The sequence below is a fragment of the Carassius carassius genome, chromosome 10 (genome assembly GCF_963082965.1).
Source record: "Carassius carassius chromosome 10, fCarCar2.1, whole genome shotgun sequence".
Lineage (NCBI taxonomy): Eukaryota > Metazoa > Chordata > Actinopteri > Cypriniformes > Cyprinidae > Carassius > Carassius carassius.
In genome coordinates, this window is record NC_081764.1 from 16,134,720 (window position 1) to 16,156,842 (window position 22,123).

Genomic DNA, 22,123 nt, shown 5'->3' on the forward strand with positions numbered 1-22,123 from the left:
CCAGTGGATGCGAGCGCAGATGTTGCTCATCGCGCGTGAGGTGCGACGCCTGAGGAGCCTCGCGTGCTCTTCATCATCCTCTCTCCCCATGGCGAGAAACACTTTGGCTTGGTAAAGGAGATTCGTCGCTGTAGTTTGAGTTTTGTCATTATTGAAATGCGTTTCACCGTGCACTTATGATGTATTTGTGGTAGGTTAGTGCTGTGAAATGTGGTGTTTCAATCATGGCACGGGGGCTGATTCCGTGGATCTGGCTGAAGCGACCCGTTTATATCCAGGTAAGAAGCGAAATAAGCCTCGCATGCAACTTCTTGATAAATCGTGCTGAGTGTTTCGCTTTAATAGGCATCTGTGTTGTCGTAATCGTTTGTGTGTGAGATTTGAATGGACGAGGTGGGGACGCTGTCATCCCGTTTGGACTCTGAAGTTTTTGAAGGCTTCATCTCTTCCTAAAGCTTCACTCCATATTACTAGCTTTAAAACGACTGAATGCATTTTTGCTCTTTTCAACCATTTTTTTCGACCCACGCATGAGCCTCAAATTAATATCTTCCTAAAAATACTGAAATGCCACCTTTCGCCACTGTATCCGTTGCTTTTCTCCTGTGGGTTTCATGGATGTGATGGATGAAGCTGATGTTGCTGCGTTTTATCCATCGTCGGGTCAGTTGTTGCTGTAGCAACCGCGCTGCTGTATAACATTTTTATAGTCCTGCTGAAAATATTTCCCCTACCTGTCAAGAATGAAATGCAAAATATAAACCATGAATTCCCAAACTCATTGGGGCGCTGTGTTCATGTGCGTCAAAGATCGACGACCTCATTTTACACTTCTATTAATACTGAACAACGTCAATCCAGCTCACTTGTGTTTAACTAGATATAGAATAATAAACCTAGATGCACCGCCACAGACTTTTCAGGGACATCTAGCCTACTTGTGCAAGTCTTAGGCTTCTGCGAAATTTTGCTAATTATTTTATGTCACATTCAGTGAAATATTCAAATGAAATATTAAATGAATAGGCTAATTAAAAATGCATTTATACACAATACTGTAACAGTAGTGAAAATGCAGACTGATGTTATTACAGAACTGTTCCAGTAGAGCCCATGAGTCTGTAGGATGTGATATTCAGTGCGTTATTATTTCCACCCTTAATGTGGAAAGTTTGAGGACTGACAAAATCAAGTTTTTTGTGAAATGTTATAAAATCATATTCACATAATCATAAGAATCAACTTGTGTATGTGTGTGTATGTATATATATATATTGAATTTTATGAATATTTGTATAATTTATTGGCAGCAAAGTATTAAGGCTTTTAAACCATAGATATGTTTGAAATATGAGCAGGACCTACACTAATAATCAGAACAAACTGAATACAAGCTTATTTGGTTCTTGCATTCACAGCAATCACACACACACACACACACACACACACACACACACACACACACACACACACACACACACACACACACACACACACACACACACACACACATCTATCTATCTATCTATCTACACACCCATCCACCCATCAATCCATCCATGTATTTATTTATTTTTTCCTTTCTCAATCTTTGGTTTCCTCACTGTTCACTGTGTGACTAGCTCATAATTCACTCAGCTGTTCTACACTGTGGAAATAAAAAAGACAAAAAAAGGGACATTATCAATTAATTTTACAGACATTTCTGCAAAACTCTAAAACACAATGCAATGAAGTGCAAAATTCACAATACAGGTAAAAAAAATAATAATAAAAAAATGTAATACGTACATTGTGCCCTATTTTTACAGATTTTTTCAGTGTGTGACTGTGTTGTCTGTGTAAAATAAAATAAATAAATAATTCTCAGACTAGGACAGCAGCCCTATTTTAAACATTTTGTTTTTCTGAAGAGCGTAATCCTGCGTGCTCTCAGCAGCTTACTGAGACTTCCTCGGCTCTGACTGTGCTCACACCCAGAGTCTGACTTACTGTCTGCTGTTTGCTTGCTCAAGTGAAAGAATCATGGAGACAGTGAACATGAATGTGAGATGTGTGCTTTTTCTTGAGCATCTCAGAGGCAGATAATCACTGCTTTGAAGTTTGCACTTGTCCTTGCACACTATTTTAGTTTGAAGCAATGGCTAATTCCTATGAATAGGACTTCACGTACATTTTTTACCATTAACATACAAATCTTGTTCAAATTGCAGCCTCTCTCTTAAATCCTTATGCTCCCTGATTGCAGATTCCAGATAGAAAATGTAGGAGCCATATTATATTATAAATCTGTTTATATGTCCAAAGCATCTGCTGTGATCCTTTGGCCTCTTGATCTGTAGGCTACTGTCTTCTCTAAATGGATGAACTCTGAATAGAATGCTTCATTTAATCTACATATGGCATACTGTTTAGAGATCATGTGCTCAGAGAATTTATTATAAAATAACATAGCTTCATGCTCTCAAACATTACATGGAAGGAATTAGCTTCCTAGGTTATGGAGACTAAATGCTTCAGGACACAATAATACTTGTTCAGGAGGTCAGTTTTTTTGTTGTTGTACATTTCTCTCAGTCAGAGGAACGATTCACATTTTTCAGATACAGCGTCCACACAAAGCAGCAGTGAGAACCAGCTAAATACTGTTTAATAGATGTCCACACAGGTTTATGACAGAAACAGCTTTGCAAAATGATCTGCATTTTTTTTTATAAAACAGATCATTTTTGACACACCTATACTACAATGAACATATTTTTTAATTATTAAAGACATTTTTAAATTGTGGGTGGAAGAGGACATTACATTTTTAGTGTGATATACTGTCATAAGGTTGAGGAATAAACAACTGTGACCACCCAGCCATGAGGAAAAGAGGACATTCAATAGAAAAGACTCAATAGGGAACCTTCAGACAACAAGTCCAGACAAACTTTCAGTTATGAAGGACAAGAAGCAAAGTTTATGAATATGAGCAGCATACAAAATGACACAGTTACCCCATTGCAGTGTATTGTAGAGTTCTTGGTCTCTGGTCCCACTGGATGATACATTTCTTCACTCACTTTGTCACCCTGGATTAGTTTCATTACACTTTTCATACACAATTGTATGACAAAATATCAGCTTGTTTTGGTGTGTCCAAATATGCTGCATTGCAGTTCCATGTATTGCAAGCAGTGATTTGGTGAAACAGTTTTATCAAGCCACACCAGAGAAATGCCTGAAGATATGTCCATGTTTCTTATTCGGCTGACTCATCATGACTCAAAATCCATACAGTGCTCTTTTACCCAACAGCATTCAATGATTTTGGACAAAGCCGTATGATATCATGGTGTGGTATGAGCAGAGGAATGCTACATCTAGATATATCACTTGATGAAACAAGATCGTAGATGCTTTTATAAGAGAGTGCTTCTAGCCTTAAAGGATTTTAGTGCATCAGAAAAGAACTTTAAAATTTCACAGCCTCCAGAGTGCCTACTTAGATTTGTGCCTACGTAGTTTCTGTTTAAATCCCTGTATCTGAAATATGTGAATCTAGTTGTTTCTTGTGTAGATAGCCTTCTGTCCAGGATTTTTTTTTTTCACCTAGTATTAGAGACCATTTTTCTCATAAACAAGAAACTTGGTCCTCATTTCAGTTTAGGGTTCTATCACAGTCAGAGAACCATTCTCACTTTCTCATTTTGTTCCAGTGGGAATAATAAACCAGGTCTCCGACCTACTGTATTTACTATAAGTTTCAGGCTGGCCCTCTTTGCGCCCAGTGCAGCCCAGAGGAACTGTGTCACATGCTAAATGAGGTAATATTTAAATATATCAAATATATGTTATGAGGACAGCAGGAAGATGGCTTGAGTGCGTAATACATTATTATAGTGATTTTAGGGTGTTAAAGATCATTAATCATTAATAATGTTTTTCTTTAATATGATATTCAATTTGACAGTATTTCACACTGAAATTGTTGTTATCTTCCCCCCTTTTTACAATCATAAAAAAAAATCTTCATTATAGTATAGGTGTTTCAAAAATAATCTGTTTTATAAAAAAAATGCAGATCATTTTGCAAAGCTGTTTCTGTCATAAACCTGTGTGGACATCTATTAAACAGTATTTAGCTGGTTCTCACTGCTGCTTTGTGGGAACGCTGTATCTGAAATATGTGAATCGTTCCTCTGACTGAGAGAAATGTACAACAACAAAAAAACTGACCTCCTGAACAAGTATTATTGTGTCCTGAAGCATTTAGTCTCCATAACCTAGGAAGCTCATTCCTTCCATGTAATGTTTGAGAGCATGAAGCTATGTTATTTTATAATAAATTCTCTGAGCACATGATCTCTAAACAGTATGCCATATGTAGATATACTTCAAAACTCTTGATCATTATTCGATGAAATTCGCAAAATATCACCTGAAAGCCAAATCTCTGATTCTCCCTGAAGATCAAATAATTAGAAAAATACTTATCTAATTGCATTTATTCATATTAAAGTGATATATATTTTTAAATATATAAACATTCAATACATATTAAAATTATAATTTATATTATGATATATATATTTGCTTCGTTTTCTTTATATGTGACTACAATACAATAGAATACATGACCTAAAGCAGTCAAATCTTTTCTAAAATAATGTTTACGATTACATTTTTAAATGAATAATGTCTTGTTTTCTTGTATAAATTAAAATTATAAGTTTGATATTTATTAGGATTTAAAATGTGTTTAATATGCACTGTCAAATGATCGAATAATTGGAAAAAAAAAACAGTACAAACATTTAGTGACGCAAGTCTTTTCATCTCATAAAAGAGCAGCTGCTTTGAAATGACAGCTTGTGATACAGTGAATAAGATGATGCTATGTCTAGATTGTTTGTTGCTTTTGGAGTCACGTATCACTGCTCAAGGAGCAACTGATCGTCATTGCACATTAATCATCTATTTTTACATGTATTTTTATTTCTTGTAAATCCGTGTTGGACTGCTTTAGTCGCCCTGAATCACAACCTTCCTGAGCTCCATGCAGTGGTTAGTTGATGTAAACATTTTGGACTGTTGCAGTGTTGAGTCAGTGTGTAGGTGGATGTGTCCCATGGGGCAACAGGACTGAAAGAAACGGGATGGGGTGCCTAATTGTTGGTTGTTCTCACACAGATGAGTCAAATTAGACCTGCAGTGCCTGAGTGACGTCTGCTTCCATCAGAACGCTGTCGCTTGGGAGCAGAGAAACAGAGAGAGGAAGAGAGAGAGGGAGAACGGGAACTAACACTATCTCCCATAACACTTATATGCACCAGAGAAGCCTTTTCTTGTTCTTCATGCCATATATTTCCTTTAGAGAGAGAATAGTCTACAGTTTAGGTCATTAAAAACCCTTTTGTTTTTGAGGTCATGCGTGACAGAAGCCATTTTCTCTCACTCTCTATCTGTTTTTGTCACTATTCCTCCAATTTTGCTTTCTCCATCTATTGGTCTTTCTTATTCATTGGTTTGAAGGGGAGGGGGGCATCAGGGAGAAGGCAGCAAGAAATCGCTTTATGATCATGAATTATGAATGAGTAGAGAGCAAGCTATAAAAACAAGTGTCAGTGCAAAAATTCTCCCCTATTTGATCCGCTTCTTCCGTCCTATCATCTCTCACAAGCCACTGAGGGGTTTAAAGATGAAAAGCAACAGACATGTTCTATATTCCTATTATGTATGGCACATTTTTGCAGAGTACCTGAAATCGTAGTCTTGTGTAATGCTTGAAGTTGTGGGCACTAGGAGGTTGATTACATAGTAAGCTTCTGAGGACCTATCATCTGTTGGTCCCTCTGTGGTTCGTCTCATACGGAATAGAAATGCTGCTAAAACCAAACAAGCTGTCAAAGCCTTAGAGGAGAAAGCATAATCTTTTATATTCACATTTATATTTCAGCCTTTGGCAGTTTTAATCTCCAGTCATATTCCAGGAACCAAATGATTTATTGATTATTCAGATGATTCAAGATCACGATAGATAGCAGATCCATTTAAGTCAGTTCTGTGATATGTCTTGGTAAATGGTTTAATGGAGCCTTTCAGATATCATGAATTTCTCTTGCTCTGTCTGTGACATTAGAGTTTCAGTACTCAAAATGCCTGGTCCCACTCCAAATACACAATCTATTTGAACTAAACTGCAAGAATGGCTTGTAACTTTAACAACTTTCTGACATCAGCTAGATGAATACATTAACATATGACTGCCCACATTTGCATGTCAGTGATGCCTGTTTGGATTCAGAAACCTGGCCTGCTAAGTCACAGTGAAGTAATAAGTAGTAAACAGGGTAAATAATAATATTCCTTTCTATATTGTTGTCTTGTTTACTAAATAAAATCTGAATAGAAATACATGTATAAGACCTTGATGCACCTCTTTTTGAATGTAGCTTTGAGAATTGCGGTGGTTTGCCTGGTCATCTTTAGAACAGTTCTGATTAAAACGTTAGATGAAAGCCTTTGAGGGTCATTGGGATACCACTATTTCTGCCCAACTTTTCCACAGCCACTGGTCTTCACTCACTCAGCCACTAATGAAAAGCAGACACAAAGCCTCAATCAATAACCTCTCATTACCTACTTCTCTTTGGCTCTCCCTTTGGTGATGGCTGATGTGGTGCTAAGGATGAACATGCCACATTAGCTTAGTTGAAATAAATAACTCTGTACATTGACTGAAAAGGTCAGGTAAGGGTTTACTTTGTTTGTGAAGTGCTGCACATGTAATGGAGCAGGGATACAGTAGTTACTGAAGGATCAATCTGGAATACAATGCATTTTGGCAGTGAGCATTACAGAATGTCTCAATGAACCAAAAGATTGGAGTACTTACTGGTTTAAACAGACTTGTGTGCTGCACGCTTGAGTGCATAGGTGCAGACTTAACCTCATGCAAGAAAATGAACCCCATGCAAATGGTAGGCTTTCAGTTGTACATTTGAAGCTGAAGTGTGTAATTTCTTTTTTATTTCAAAATATAATCCCCTATCCCAGTTAAATATACAGGGACAACTATAAGTAAGATTTCCCTGAAAAAAACTTTGGCTTTGTAGGCCTAGTATTGTGACAAAATATTTTAGATCTTAGATTAATCTTAGATTATTTTGTTATACTTCGCTTAATGACATGGCACAATTTTTTTTGTCTGAATCTGTTAAGTCAAGTCAAGTGAAGTCACCTTTATTTGTATAGCACTTTTTTTATACAATACTGTTTGTGTCATTGCAGCTTTACAGTGTCAAACAGGAAAACAGTTTGTCACTGATGCAAGATGATAATAAGACAATGAATGAATATAAATGTAGCATTACATCACTTGCTCACCAATGGATCCTCTTCAGTGAATGGGTGCCATCAGAAATAGAGTTCAAAAGCTGATTGGAGATGTCTGGCATATGTCACCAGATAAAAGTCAAAAATTATTTTACACTGATATTTTGCTTAAAAATTATTATGTCAAAAAACAATATTAAAATGAAACTTATTATAATTCACAATAAGATCAATAATATGCATTTACAAAATAGATATGGTGAATTTAAAATTTATCCTGACTTGTAATTTGGTGACATCTTTTATTTATTTATTTATTTATTTATTTTTACAAAACTGCTTATTCTACAATCTCTGCCAAATAATTAGTGGCATGAACAAGTCATGTGGTGCAAAAAAAAAACAGGAAATAATATCATAGGGAAAATGCCTGCAGACCCTCATGACTGTGTGACAAGGTTATTCTTTTAAAATACCAGATAATACAATCTATTAATGACATGGCAAAATTAGCTCAGCTTGTAAAATGTCATATGGAGCAAATCTATATAATGATGTTTATTCATTTATAATTTTTAATATTTGTAAAAATGCTTTTTATTGTGAAAATTATATTTAAAATTTCTGATGTGTACATTTATGTATTAAAATGTTATCCAAGGTGTATTCAAGTTAGATTACATTAAGTCTTTAAATTGTAACAAAACAAATACAAAAACTACATTTCTAGGAAATATTTTTCCTTTTTTATTGTGGACACTCGCCATTGACCCATTTCTGTGATGATGTCCCGCTAATCATCAATAGCGACCTAATTAAGACTCTTAGCTCAGAACGCCAGTCAAAGTGCCAACAGACAGAACCATGTTCCTAAAGCCCATAACTATTAGAAGAGCTGATAGAGCTCTCCAAAGTATTAAATAAAAGTTCTAATGAAATGCATTGGCACAAATGTGGCTCTCATCCTCAGCTCATGCATAATAAAGTCTGTAGAATCTCCAAAAACTATTTATGCATATGTCTTATCTACTTCCCCATAAAAGGCTGAGCCACAGGCTCATGTTGTGCGGAGTCTTATGTGGACTTTTCTCTCTGTCTTGTGATTGATATTCCATGCAGTCTTCAGTTCGGCTTCTTCAGAGAGCAGAGAGTGATGTGGGGGTTGGCCTCTGTCACATCGCCTGTGAATTCACAGCAGCAGAGCATCCAAATGCTGTGTGACACATATAGACACATGTCCACTGACCAGCTTGATCTCAGTGTACTAAATGATGAGAGCTTTCTGATTCATTTAAAGTGCTACCATGGAAACACTTCCTGTCACAAGGGGAAGACCCGTCACCCCGAGTGACAAACTATAAAGCTATTGATGTCAAACTCCCTCAGATTGATATATGAGCTACTCCTCAATACACAAGAAGATTGGGTACAGAGATATTGGGTACAGTTTACTGTGTTTTTCATAGCAACAGGGCTGTATTCCTGGAACAACGAGGCTGTGTATTCCTGGAGGATAAGACTTGATCAGATTAATTGTTTTAATTATGTTTGTGGACTGACTGATTTGATCATCTCTTGTTATCTTTGGAAAGTCTTTGTCCGGCTTTCTTTGCTTCTTTCTTTCTCATTATACAAGACGTGATTTGCAGTTTACTGTTATATGTGAAAACAGTGAACAATGATGAGAAAATTAGAAATAGGCATAGTGCTAACTGGAGACATTAACCTGATTGCAAGCAGCTGCAGCTGAGCTTTGTGAATCATCCTGGAGAGAAAGGGGTCATTCTGAGGAAATGGTGCCTTTTGAGGCTGAATTTTATTTTATGAAAAATGAAATTGGGGGACTACCATGGAGTGGTGTGACTTGCTGTTTTTTAATGACTAATTCTTAAAGGGTTAGTTCACCCAGAAATCCTTTAATCACCCTCAAGGTGTTCTAAACCTGCATACATTTCTTTCTTCTGCTTGTAACAGAATACTCCAGAATCACAACCTTTTGACTTATACTCCAGTCAGTGTTAATGAGATGGAGATATTGTATTATAATTTAATTTAAAATATTTATTAAATATTTTCTTGTGTGTGTATATATATATATATATATATATATATATATATATATATATATATGTGTGTGTGTGTGTGTGTGTGTGTGTGTGTGTGTGTGTGTGTGTGTGTGTGTGTGTGTGTGTGTGTATTTAAAAGTAACACTTTTATGTAGCAAGAATGGATTCAATTGATCAAAAGTGACAGTAAACCTTGACTTTGGGCTCAGGGAAACGATGCCTACAAAAATGAGCATTCTGACAAACTATACAAAAACATTGTTACAAAAGATTTATTTTTGAAATTAATGGAGATATTTTGAACTTTCTATTCAGCAACAGAATCCTGAAAAACATAATCACGGTTTCAACTGTATCTTGAGCACCAAATCAGCGAGATCATGTGACAATAAACTCTGGAGTAATTCCTGCTGGAGATTTAGCTTTGCCATCACAGAAACAAATTATTTCAAAGCACATTCAAGTAGAAAATAGCTGGAATAATATTTCACAATATTACATTTTTTTTTGTGTGTGTCTTTTTATAAGTAGCCTTGAGCATAAAGGACTTCTTTAAAAATCATTAAAACAATATATATATATATATATATATATATATATATATATATATATATATATATATATGTAGTGTGCTGGTTGCTGGTCTCTGTTTAGCTACAGATTAATCTGTAAAATATCAGTAGGAACGAAGTCATGGTAACTGTTACAGAACAATAAACAGCACCAGATATGGTTTAGGTATCAGAATGGTAAAGTTTTAAATCATTAAGCCGACAGACATCAACCAAATAAGAAGTAGAGGTGATAAGAGACTGTGAAAGCAGAAAACTGATTTAGGTTTGATGAATGAACCTCTTCTCCCAAACCTTGATTTTGGGCTCAGAGACACACTGCCTTACAAAACTGAGCTTTCTGTCAGCCCATTGCCATGGCGACAGCTCGTCTGGGCCCTAAGAGGTATGAAAGGATGTACAGGACACTGGCCTGCCACAACTCTCTAACGCCTGTCATCCTGGCTTAGTGAGGCAGTGAGTTTAAGATGGTGAAGGGGGTTGAGACCCTGAAGGGCACGAGATTTAAAGAGGAGCGTAAGATGGATTCTCAAATGGGAATGGCAGAATTGCATCTCACTGAGTGCCCGTAGCAAAGAGGGAGTGATGGCCTGTCATTAGGGAAGCCACCGAAGAAAGAGACAGTGTGTGTATGTGTTTGTGTGTAAGAGAGAGAGAGATCAGATTAAATTATACAATCAGATTAGACCAATGATAGAGTGTCTAAGAACCTCATTTCAAAATGTGCAGTAAAAAACACTTGTATCATCTCAGTTCTGCTGACTGTACCCACACCAGGCTTTCTGGACCTGAACAAATATTAAATCGGAAGCTGAAGGGGCAGTTCTGAGATTAGGTTGTAGTCCAACCAGTTGGGACTTGAAATCAATCTACTTTACATTATTGGCATTTTGGTTATTGGTTTAGATCAGCTCAGGGTAGGATATTGGAGTCTGTATATCTCCAGGCTCTGATAATAACTGGATTTGCTTTATCAAAATAAAGTACAGATTAAATCTTACTCAGGCTTGTACCGTGAAATAAGAGGCTGATTAAAAGAGGCTTTCTGTCAGTTAGAAAATTTGGATGTTCTCTGAGATAAAACGTCATTGCAGGAAGAGCTGAATCCGTGCCATAAGCAAAACAGACTGAAAAAGAAGGAAGTTCAACTCATGTCTCATCATCATTAAGAGAGAGAAGAGGCTTCATCAGGTCTGTTATTTGTCATCTAAACTCTTGGAGTATGCATAATTGGGCAACTATTATAGATATGATATGAGATTATTCACTTTAGAGCAATTAAAGGTTGCAGGGCAAATGGAAGCATAACTACAATATATTATGATCAACTGCGTGCCTTTATTATTTGCAGTCACTACAATCTCTCCCTCTATATAAAATGTATAAATGTACTATGTACTGTATATAGTATTTTATAGTTCCTTTATATTTGGGTAAAGTTTAAAGGAGCCGTATGTAGGATTGTGGCCAAAACTGGTACTGCAATCACTATAAAAATACTGTAAAGCGGTGTACCCCTACCCCCTGACTCGAGGTTGCCAGATAAGCTGCAGGATTCAGCAGAAACGTAGGCTGCTTCAATGAGCTTCCAATGGCAAGTGACGATCAGACATACACAGTAAGTTTGTTTTCTGTTAATTAAGTTTATGCTTCATGAGAGATATTTTGATAAGTAATTATGTATTTAAAAAATTAAAAACTAATTGTCATTAGTTAACTATAATAGTAAAGATTTATGCTCGTATGTGACAGTATAATCCTAAAGATGTATGCTCGTACATGACAGACAGAACGGTAGCTGTTAGTCTAACTTGTAACGTTATGTATCTGTCATTAATGTAAGTACAAGCACAAGCCTATGTCACTATGTGTAACCAATATCAAAGATACAGCTATTCATTTAGCTGATGCTATAAGTGAAAGTGGCCAGCTGTATTTTTATTTGATTTCTTTTTATTGAACATATAAATACAATTACAATAAACAAATAAAAAAATCTGAGAAAAAAAAGATAATAGTAAAACAAAACAAAAAACATATAAACAACAAAATAAAAATTCCTTATTTTTCTATAAGAAAAAAAAATCGATTTACAAGTACTAAAGTTTTTGTCATAAGTAGGCTAACAAATAACAAAACATTTGCCACAGCAATTTTAACGTGGGACAAATTCAATATCACCAATGGCTATCACAGGGTTGTTTTCAGTTCCATCAGAAAATATTGTTAGAGTAACTAAATTACATTAGCAATGGTCATACAGGTCAACTTGCAGCATGTGTAACTTAGTCCACGATATACGTGAAGAACAAATGACGAATAATTTTTACTGAGGTAACATTAGGCTACTGTCTCAATTATGTTTCAAATTGCCATAATGGGCGTGCTAATGTTGTTTTCCTCAGCGTCTCAGCATAATGACAGAGAAACGGGCTCCTATAATGCATTGCTAATGTTAGCATACGTCCATGCAGGGGCGGACTGGGACCAAAAAGTGGCCCTGGAATTTCTGGGCCACAGCAGCCCACCACATCAAATGCAAACGCCCCTGTTTTGATGTAATTTATTTATTTGATATTTAAGTATACTGTTTGGGGATTTTAACCAATAGGGCAACTGATCCTCCATTGAAAAAAAAAAAAAAAAAAGATAACCTGCGTGCTGCAGCTGTTCATTTAGCGACTCCTAGTGAGCGATACATGTTCATCACGAGACAAACATTCTCCTAGAACTCACACTTTGCATTCAATTAACCAGTGTTGGGGAGTAACTAGTTACATGTAACTTAATTACGTAATTTAATTACAAAATAAATGTAACTGTAATCAGTTACAGTTACTAAGAAAAAATGAGTAATTAAATTACAGTTACTTCTGAAAATTTTAAAGATTACAGTGGGGATTACATTTGAATATTTACACACATCCACATACAGATGTAATTGATTTCTTTCCCAAATTGAACTGACTATTCTGAGACGTACGGCCCTATAATTTCCGCGATGCAGAAACATAGTCTGGTTAGTAGAATCCAGTCATAAAAACGGGATTGCTATTGCCTAACACGGACGGAATATGCCACATTTTGGACAAATATATCAAAAGTACACTTGAATCAAAGCATATGCAAAGTTTTAATATTTGCTATAAATTCAGAGACAAAGGTTACTGTTGTTAAACCATGCCACAAATTTACATATTTATTTATTTAAAAATAAATACAAATGGTAATCCATTTGCAATAATAATAATTAAAAAAAACATGGTTACTGTACTTTTACGTAATAAAAGCAGTTAATTTTTGTGAGGGAAAAACATGACTCATGTTCAGTATTAGGATTTTATATTGTAGTGATGCACTCAATTTGACATGTAGGCAATTTAGAAAGTATAGTTTTGTTAAATCTTGAGTGTTAAAGTCATGAGGTAGATGGATAACAGGGCAAAATAAAGAGACTGAAAAGAAAAAAGAAATGAAGTGAAGGTGAAGTTCAGGAGAGAACTTTTAATTATTTTGCATGTCCCCAAACTAAAGATTTAAATCTTTTTTTATATCAGGTCCATACAAAAAATAGTGTTGTCCATGAATTTGTTTGTATGAGTTTGAGATTTCCCGGTCTGAAATTTTATCCCAGTCCGCCCCATGTGGAAATTAATGAAGCAGACATGCAGACATGTGTTCAAATTTGATCATCTTAATTCAAGTGATGAAGGATTGTAAAAGTCTGACAGTATTGAGCAGAGGTGGAAAGTAACGAATTACATTTACTCGCGTTACTGTAATTGAGTAGCTTTTTTGTGTACTAATACTTTTTAAAGTAATTTTTTAAATCTGTAATTTTACTTTTACTTAAGTATATTTTGTTTGAAGTATTGTACTTCGCTACATTTTAAAACACATTAATTACTGAGTAAAAAAATAAAAATAAAAATAAATAAATAAATCGCTCCCTGGAAACTACGGCATAATGGGCAGGAGGGCAAACTGGCGCTAAAATCACAAGAAAGATGCAGACGGACAAAACAGGCGTTAGTGGTGCAGACACCACTGAAAACGAAACCCCGTCATATTCTGAAGTTGAACTCGAAGGAAATGAAGTGAACCCCTGGCCATATGTATGCTCTATTATGCAGTGTAAGCTGTAACTAGGTAGACCAAACTAGCAGCTTATAAAATCTCGACAAGACATCAACCCTTCGCAAGAATGTAGAGGTAAGCTAAGTAATTGCATCGTTGCATTGGTGGTTAAAATGAAGCTTTGACATTTTAGCAAGAGGCTTTGCACAAATTAGCCAAAAAGACCGTGGTGAGGAGTGTGCTATTTTTGTTTTAATGATGTGCGCGCGCATTTATAGTGCGTTCTTTCACTGTGTGATTCAGTCTCCTAAAATGCATTTAGAATGATCACAAAATTGAAGATATAGGGGCAGAAAATTCACATATTTATATAATTTCATATATTAAATCAAAATCACACAAAGAATGCCATCGTTTCCTCCAAAAATCATCATGAATATATACATACATACATATATATATATAACAGTTCAGTAAACAAGTTAATTAAGAGACTTGCGTTTTAGACACCATATTGCCTTTTTAGCTCTATTTCTACAACAGAAAATAATTCCAAACACAGCCACCAAAGCACAGTTTTGCGTCTCTGAGCAACGTGACAGTGTTTCGTTCCTGAATGAATCAACCGTTTAAATGATTCGGTTCAATCGCAATGACTCACTTATTAACAGTGACTTGCTGACACATACTGGCCATTTTAATTTCACATTTAAAGTATCTTTTGATTTTTTTAAATAATTAATTTCTTATCATTTCAAATGAGTATTCAACATTTTATGTCTTGTATATCAAAACATTATTCATGCATTTGTAACTGCAGGTTAAATGCATTCTTGTCCTGCACTAAACAGTGTAATACATCTAAATGCCACTTCCAATGAATCTTCTGCATTTCCTCTGCATTAAAAGATGAGTTTGTTGATACTGATTTGCCTGGTAACAGCCCAAATGTTTTAATATTCTAAATAACTGATTCCTTTAAGTAAAAACAACTAGTTTGAGATTAATAGACCTATCCCAGGGGTGTCAAACTCAGTTCCTGGAGGGCCGTAGCCCTGCAGAGTTTAGTTCTAACCCTGCTCCAGCACACATATCATGTAGTTTTCAAATAAACCTAAATGATTAGATTAGCTGGATCAGGTGTGTTTAATTAGGGTTAAATCTAAACTGTGCAGGACTGTGGCCCTCCAGGAACTGAGTTTGACACCCTTGGCCTGTCCCATTTTGACTCCCTCCCACTGTTAAAATGTAACTAAGTAATTTTTACTCTGAGTAAAGTTTAAATGAGCTACTTTTTACTTTTACTTGAGTAGATTTTTAGACTGGTACTTTTACTTGTACTTAAGTAAAATTTCATTAATGTAATGGTACTTTTACTTGAGTAGAATATTTTTGTACTCTTTCCACCTCTGGTATTGAGCACTGCTGTAAGGTTAAACCTGAATGGTGTAAATGTTTGAAGATGATTAACAGTTGCAAATAAACATTTATTGGAGATTTTGAAAAGTAATCAAAAAGTAATCAAAAGTAATTAGTTACATTACTTTAATAAAGTAATTGAAAAAGTTACACTACTATTACATTTTAAATAGGGTAACTTGTAATCTGTAACCTATTACATTTCCAAAGTAACCTTCCCAACACTGCAATTAACAGATGCATGAATATGCGGTAATATAAGTTCATGATCCGATTCGTGAACAGATTATTCTCTTGAGTAAATCTTTTAAAATAATCATTTATTTTGTTTAACGAAAACATTGTGGAAACCAGTGGTTCACAAACTGGATAGATCTGAGGTGCAGGGCTCGCAAAATCGCTAGCCCGACGTCCAGGGGCTATTGTGTTTTGCAGTCGGGCTCCAAAATGTATCACTGCTCTTGCCGACGGGCTATCGTGAATAGTGATTTAAAATTCGCGTTGTTCACTCGCTTGGAGGGGTGAAATGTATCGTAGTTGATCGTTTTCACTTGTTTCTAAATCTTGCTAATTCAACTTTTTTAAACAATTTGCGCACGTCCGAAGCCTGCGCGCACTCGTTCAAAGCACGTGCTGTGAGCAGCATTTCAGACAATGCGCGTACAAAGAATTAATTCATCTTTTGGGTATCCTAACTTCTGAATGAACAAATACACACACAATTATTTCAAAATAATTGTCTCTGCAAGTATTCTCGTAAACACAGTCGGTTATGTTTTAAGTGAACGTATACAGTGGCCTGCTGCTCAGAGAAATTCGCTGTACCAGATGAATCTGTCTCTCTCTAAATTAGACGAAAACGCGCTTGTTGGCTGCGCGATCGACTCACTCATCCATTTGCGTAGAAAAGAGATGTTATATTATGATTTCCGTCAATTAAAAAAAAAAAATATATATATAGGCTATTTGTGTACCGGGTGGGCCGGCCCACATTGGCTAGCGGTCCACCGGGAAAAGTCCTGGTGCTCCAGATGGCCAGTCCGCCCCTGCGTCCATGTGAGCTAACGTTATGTTACTTTGCACAAACATCCATAACTTTGTTAGACTGTCATGAATATATGAAATGTCCATTGACATCAAGTACAAGTTAGCCAAGCATAGATGAATCCTACCTGTCCAGGAGAAAATTTGCAAAGTTGGCGTCTGTGTTCAAATTCTTCTCCGTTTTCAGCCGTCTCCATCTTTCAAAAGCATCCCCAATACAAATTCTGGTTTTATTTCGGACTTTGTCACAACGAATTTCTGAATTATAACGAGGTCTTTTTGATTTAGTAACATTAGACATTTTTATCCGACTGGAGTTAGGGTAGGTTACAGCAAAGCTGGCAACACGTATCCCGAAACACTACAGACTTCGTGATTGGTAGATAGGTGGAGGGAGGCGCGTCAGGCCAAAACACAAAATGACAACATCAAAATCAGTTGAGGGCTGCAAGTCCACTTTTTAAATGACAATATCCTGGCCGGACAACTGTTGTCAGTGATATAAGTATTTGAAATGAACATGATTTCTTAATGTCTAGTGACACATCAGGGCCATTTTATGATTAATTGAAATAGATTTCTTACATACAGCTCCTTTAATGATAGCAAATTTATTTAGAATTTAATACTTAATTTAGACAATATTATCTGCAATTCCAAAACATTAACTTTGTTCTTCTTTAACCATTCTTTGGTAGAACAACTTGCAATTTTTGACCAGTTTGAAATGATGATTTATCGGTCCACTACAATTCCACAATTCAGTGTTTACACTGGATTAAATGACAAAATACCAGTGCCCAACTGTATAGTGATATACAGTGATTTTTAAAGAAGTAAGCAAATACTATTAGCAATGTTGACCTCATTCACACTCAAGTACAGAGTAAATAAAGAACAAATTCAAAGAAAAAAAAAAGTTTTAATGTGAGAACATCTGTGCTTGGGACTGAACCTAAAAACTAATTCGAGATATTCATACCCATGCCATCATGTGACCCTACTCTATTTCATGATTTTATTGTGCAGGTCAGGACTATCATACACACAGCATTTAAGCACTAGCTACACTGATACAGAGATGCATGGCTGCAATCGCTGTGATTAATAATTTAGCATTTCTTATAAATTTTGCAGGCAGTATAGCTGTTGGCACTGAGCCAAGTGAAGTTCAGCAAACTGTTCCTCTGAGGTTTGGTTTGGATGTGTGCTTTCCAGATCAATCCAAATAAGAGTCAGATATTATCATACATTATATTTGACATCACCTCACCACCTTCACTGCTTGGCTTCAGTTTGGGCATTGAACCGTCACATTGGTATTTAAATGGTACTCCAATTTGGTACAATGTCAAAAACAACACTATTATTATGGTACTATTTTTTTATAGATTAGTTTTGTTAGTGGAGATGTTGTTTTTCATATTATGTTACCATACTGGCATCTTTTTCCTGTTGGTTTTTGCTCCTGCTGTTCTGGGTGAATGTGTTTGCATGAAGATCAACTTAAACAAACTCTCTATACAGGTGGCAAAGCACTCGGCAAACAACTTCAGGAATCACACAAAGTGCCTCCTAAAATACAAAACACTAGACACCAGGTCTACACTGTTTTTCATGGAGCTACTGCAGGCCATCACGCTCAGCTACATGAAACATTCCTCCTCCTCATGCCAGAGGAAAGCTTCTGTCAGCTCAGATTTTGCAGATAAGGAAATGTCAGTCCAGGGAGAGCCACGATGGTGCTGAAATTAGCTGGCTGTGTGCTACCCCATTCACTCAAATGTTTGATTGTAGTTTCAGGCAAGCAATGACTCCAGCTCTCAAACATTCACAATGATTTTGAAGATGAAGCTGTAATGTGCATTGGACACTTCTGTTTCTCATGTCCCATGGAAATTATCCCTGCAGGAAATAAGAAAAGTCACCCAATAAGACCCAAGCACGCTGTCGGAGAAGCATGCATCTGGGAAATGGTTAGGATTAAAAAAAATAAAATAAAAAATCTTGTTGCATCATAAGTTAGTGATCAATTCTGACCTCTGTTGTTGCTAGAAATCAGGTGAAAATGATATTTCATAAAGTGCCCTCAGTCGTTGAAGTGAGAGGGCTATTTATAGTGGATCACACATCCTGTGTGGCTGTCAAGATGATAGTTCCCCACTGTTCTGAGCTTTAAAAGGTCACACATAAATAAAAGATTATAGGATTTTCCTGGGTTTAATCCCTCATAGGTTAAATTAATTAAATTATATTGTTCGCTCATGTTATAAATACATTTATGCATTGTCCTTAATTGTAGAAAACTAGAAAGCTATGATTATTAAATGTAATTTTTCGTACAGTCTTCATTACAGAAACTGCACCAAATGTGGAACTTAAACCTAGATTAGTGAAACATCTTTTCTCTGAGCTACAGTATGTTCTTTTCATCTCGTTTTTAGAAGTCCTCCTCCTTATTACCACCATTGCAGAAGAACCTCAAGCAAACTGTATCGGCTCATAATCAGTGCACATCAGCACACAAGCACCTTCAAAACTGCCTTGACTGCATAGTCTGTAACAGTCAAAGTGTTCAGCAAATGTAGCATCTATTAAAAATAGTTTTAGAATGAAGAATGATTGCTATTTGAATATCGACAAAACCCTTTTTTTAATGTTTTTCAGTTAACATTTGGAGATATTTTGTTAAAGTGTGTTTTGCATGGTTACATTGTTTATCTCTGTTTGTGCACAGGCCCGGTTCTCCTACCTACACATGAAGTACCTGTTTTTTTCCTGGTTGGCTGTTTTCGTGGGAAGCTGGGTGGTGTATGTGGAATACTCTTCATACACAGAGCTGTGCCGTGGACACGAGTGCAAGAACTCTATTGTGAGTTTTCAGCTCTTAGCTAGATTTGAAGTATTTGCAGAAACAACATGGCATGGAGTCAATACTGTGGAAAATCACTTGGTGCACCTCTACAGCTGTTATGTTTTTTGCGAAGATTATTTTCTAAAGAGAGCCATCTAGTGGAGAGTGACTACATAAGAGACACTGACTATAGAAATGGATCAGGCAATCTTTGGGGAGTACTGTATCATGGAATAAAATGAATAATACACCATAGGCTCTGACGTATATGTTTCTCCATGTCTTTCCAGTGCAGTAAATTCCAGAAGGGGGTGATCGATGGGTCAGCATGCAGCAGCTTGTGCGAGAAGGAGACTATTTACTTGGGAAAGTGTCTCTCTGCCAAACCCAGCAATCAGGTCAGACACAACAGACTCTAGGTGCTCCTTAATATAACACTATAAATCTTCTTATCTGATTAAGCTGTTATCTACTGAACCATGCTTTTGGTTATCTGGGTCTATATTTATTTGCATGCACAATATTAAGAGAATAAGGATGAATAAAATCCATCCACTCTCTCTTTCTTGTAGTTCAGTATTGTTTTGGTGTAACTGCATGATGTTACACTTACCACCTTCTTTGTCTAGGTATATTATGGCAGTTGGGGGGATATGGAAGGAATCATAAAGTGCCAGATGGAGGAAGACCCTCATTATGATCTGGGTAAAGAACTGGAGCCCCCAAAAGAATCCGCCTCCTTTAACAGGCCAACCAAAGGGACATCAATGGAGAAGTTCAAAGAGATGGTCTTCAGCCATCTAAAGGTGCCAAATCCCATGCTATACTGAAATACAATATTAATGTAATCATATATATACATATATTTTATATATCCATTTGCATTGGTTTAACATTATATACTTTTAAAGGGGACACCGGATGAACATTTTTCAAAATTTTCCTCAGAAAATCAAAACAGCTTCATAATTGAGACTTGAAAAAAAATACTCCCACACTGCTAAGACATATTTATATGCAAACACCATGTAAAAGTGAATTTTGCATTCGATGTCCCCTTTAAAAACATGTAAATAAAGCGTGCTCAGCCCAGTTCCTAACAGGTTTAGTTTTAACTCTGTCTGTAATTTAAATAATCTAGGCTGCAGGAATGATTAAGCATAATCACAAATTTTTATGGACCTTATGATCCTGCAAATGTAAACTATTAAAAATAGGTATCAAATCATCTATTTATTTGTACTTTTTCTCATTTTGAACTAGTAAACATTTGATTGTGACATAACGTTATGAATAATAATGATCTAAAATATAATATCATTAGTAGTATAAATATAATTGTTTAAAATTTGAATAAAGGAAACAAAATCGAAAACCTCTGCAATAATGCACTGACGACTTAAGGTCTGAAGCTGTTGAAAATCATTTGTTTACACCTTTAACCCATTTTAAATGGTAAATTTATGTAAAATGTCCATTACTTATTCTCCACGAATTTGGCATGAAGAAAGATATTTTCACAGCCTGGAAGACCTTCTATATACAGAGACGAACTGCATCTCGTCCAGACATCTGTTATTAACTCCTAACAATGCCTCTTTTCCCCCTTGCAGGCTAAAGTAGGAGACCAAGCCAATTTAGCAGATTTGGTGAACCTTGTGCTTGGAGTAGCAGACAGCAGCAAGGATGGCCAGATCTCGCTGTCAGAAGCACATTCAGCTTGGGCTTTACTGCAGCTGAATGAATTCCTTCTGTCCATCGTGCTACAGGACCGAGAGCACACTCCCAGACTGCTGGGCTTCTGTGGGGACTTGTACGTGATGGAAAAGGTGCCTTATGTACCACTCTATGGCGTCAGCCTTCCGTGGATGGTAGAGCTGTGGATTCCAACCAGCCTGCGACGGAGCATCGACCAGTGGGCCGCCCCATCGTGGCCCCGCAAGGCTAAGATTGGCATCGGTCTGTTTGAGCTCGTTGAGGACGTCTTCCACGGCACATTTGGTAGTTTTCTCATGTGTGATGTAAGTGCTGCAGGGTTTGGGTATACAGAGCGCCATGATATAAAGGTGATAGATGCAAGGCGTATTGTCCCCGAAGCTGCTTTTCAGGAAGTGATGCGTGAAAGGCGGTGCGAAGAGGACAGTGACTGTATGTATGGCCGGGACTGCCTCACTTCCTGTGATCTCACTAAACACCGCTGCACTACGGAGGTCACACAGCCCAATCTGGCTAAAGTATGTAGCACACTGAAGGACTATCTTCTGTATGGTGCACCATCAGATATTAAAGACGAACTGGAGAAACAGATGTACGCCTGCATCGCTCTCAAAGGCGCCAGCGAACAGATGGAAATGGAACATTCTTTGATTCTCAACAACCTCAAAACTCTGCTTTGGAAGAAGATATCACATACAAAGGACTCGTAATGATGCTTAGGACTGTTACTGTTCTTATAAACAGAACAAAAGATGAACAAGAGACTGGGACTGAGTAGTTGATATTGGATGACTCAAAATTTGCAAAGTACCGTCATATAGCCTTCGTGGCACTTTGTTTTGTAACATTACCCAGTCTTGACTCAATCCCAAATTATAAAAGCTTAGGCTGCAGAGATACTGCCTCTGCTAATGCATGTCCTCCACTGCCAAGAAAAAATGCCAAATTTTTAATTCTTCATGCAGATTATTTTTCAGAGAACTGAGACAATCAAACTGTGTCTAGTCCAGAGGTTTTCAAATGGAGACGAGGATCCCTGATTTGACAGAATA

General features: G+C 36.5%; 1 protein-coding gene across 1 annotated transcript; it reads left to right on the forward strand.

Annotated features, from left to right (window-relative positions):
• Positions 1–104: 104 nt before the first annotated feature.
• LOC132151306 (divergent protein kinase domain 1A-like) lies at positions 105–21,839 on the forward strand. Its single transcript, XM_059559410.1, has 5 exons — positions 105–278; positions 19,239–19,373; positions 19,646–19,753; positions 19,985–20,161; positions 20,969–21,839. The coding sequence occupies exons 1-5, from the start codon at positions 225–227 to the stop codon at positions 21,779–21,781; spliced, it is 1,287 nt and encodes a 428-aa protein (XP_059415393.1). The 5' UTR covers positions 105–224; the 3' UTR covers positions 21,782–21,839.
• Positions 21,840–22,123: the final 284 nt, after the last annotated feature.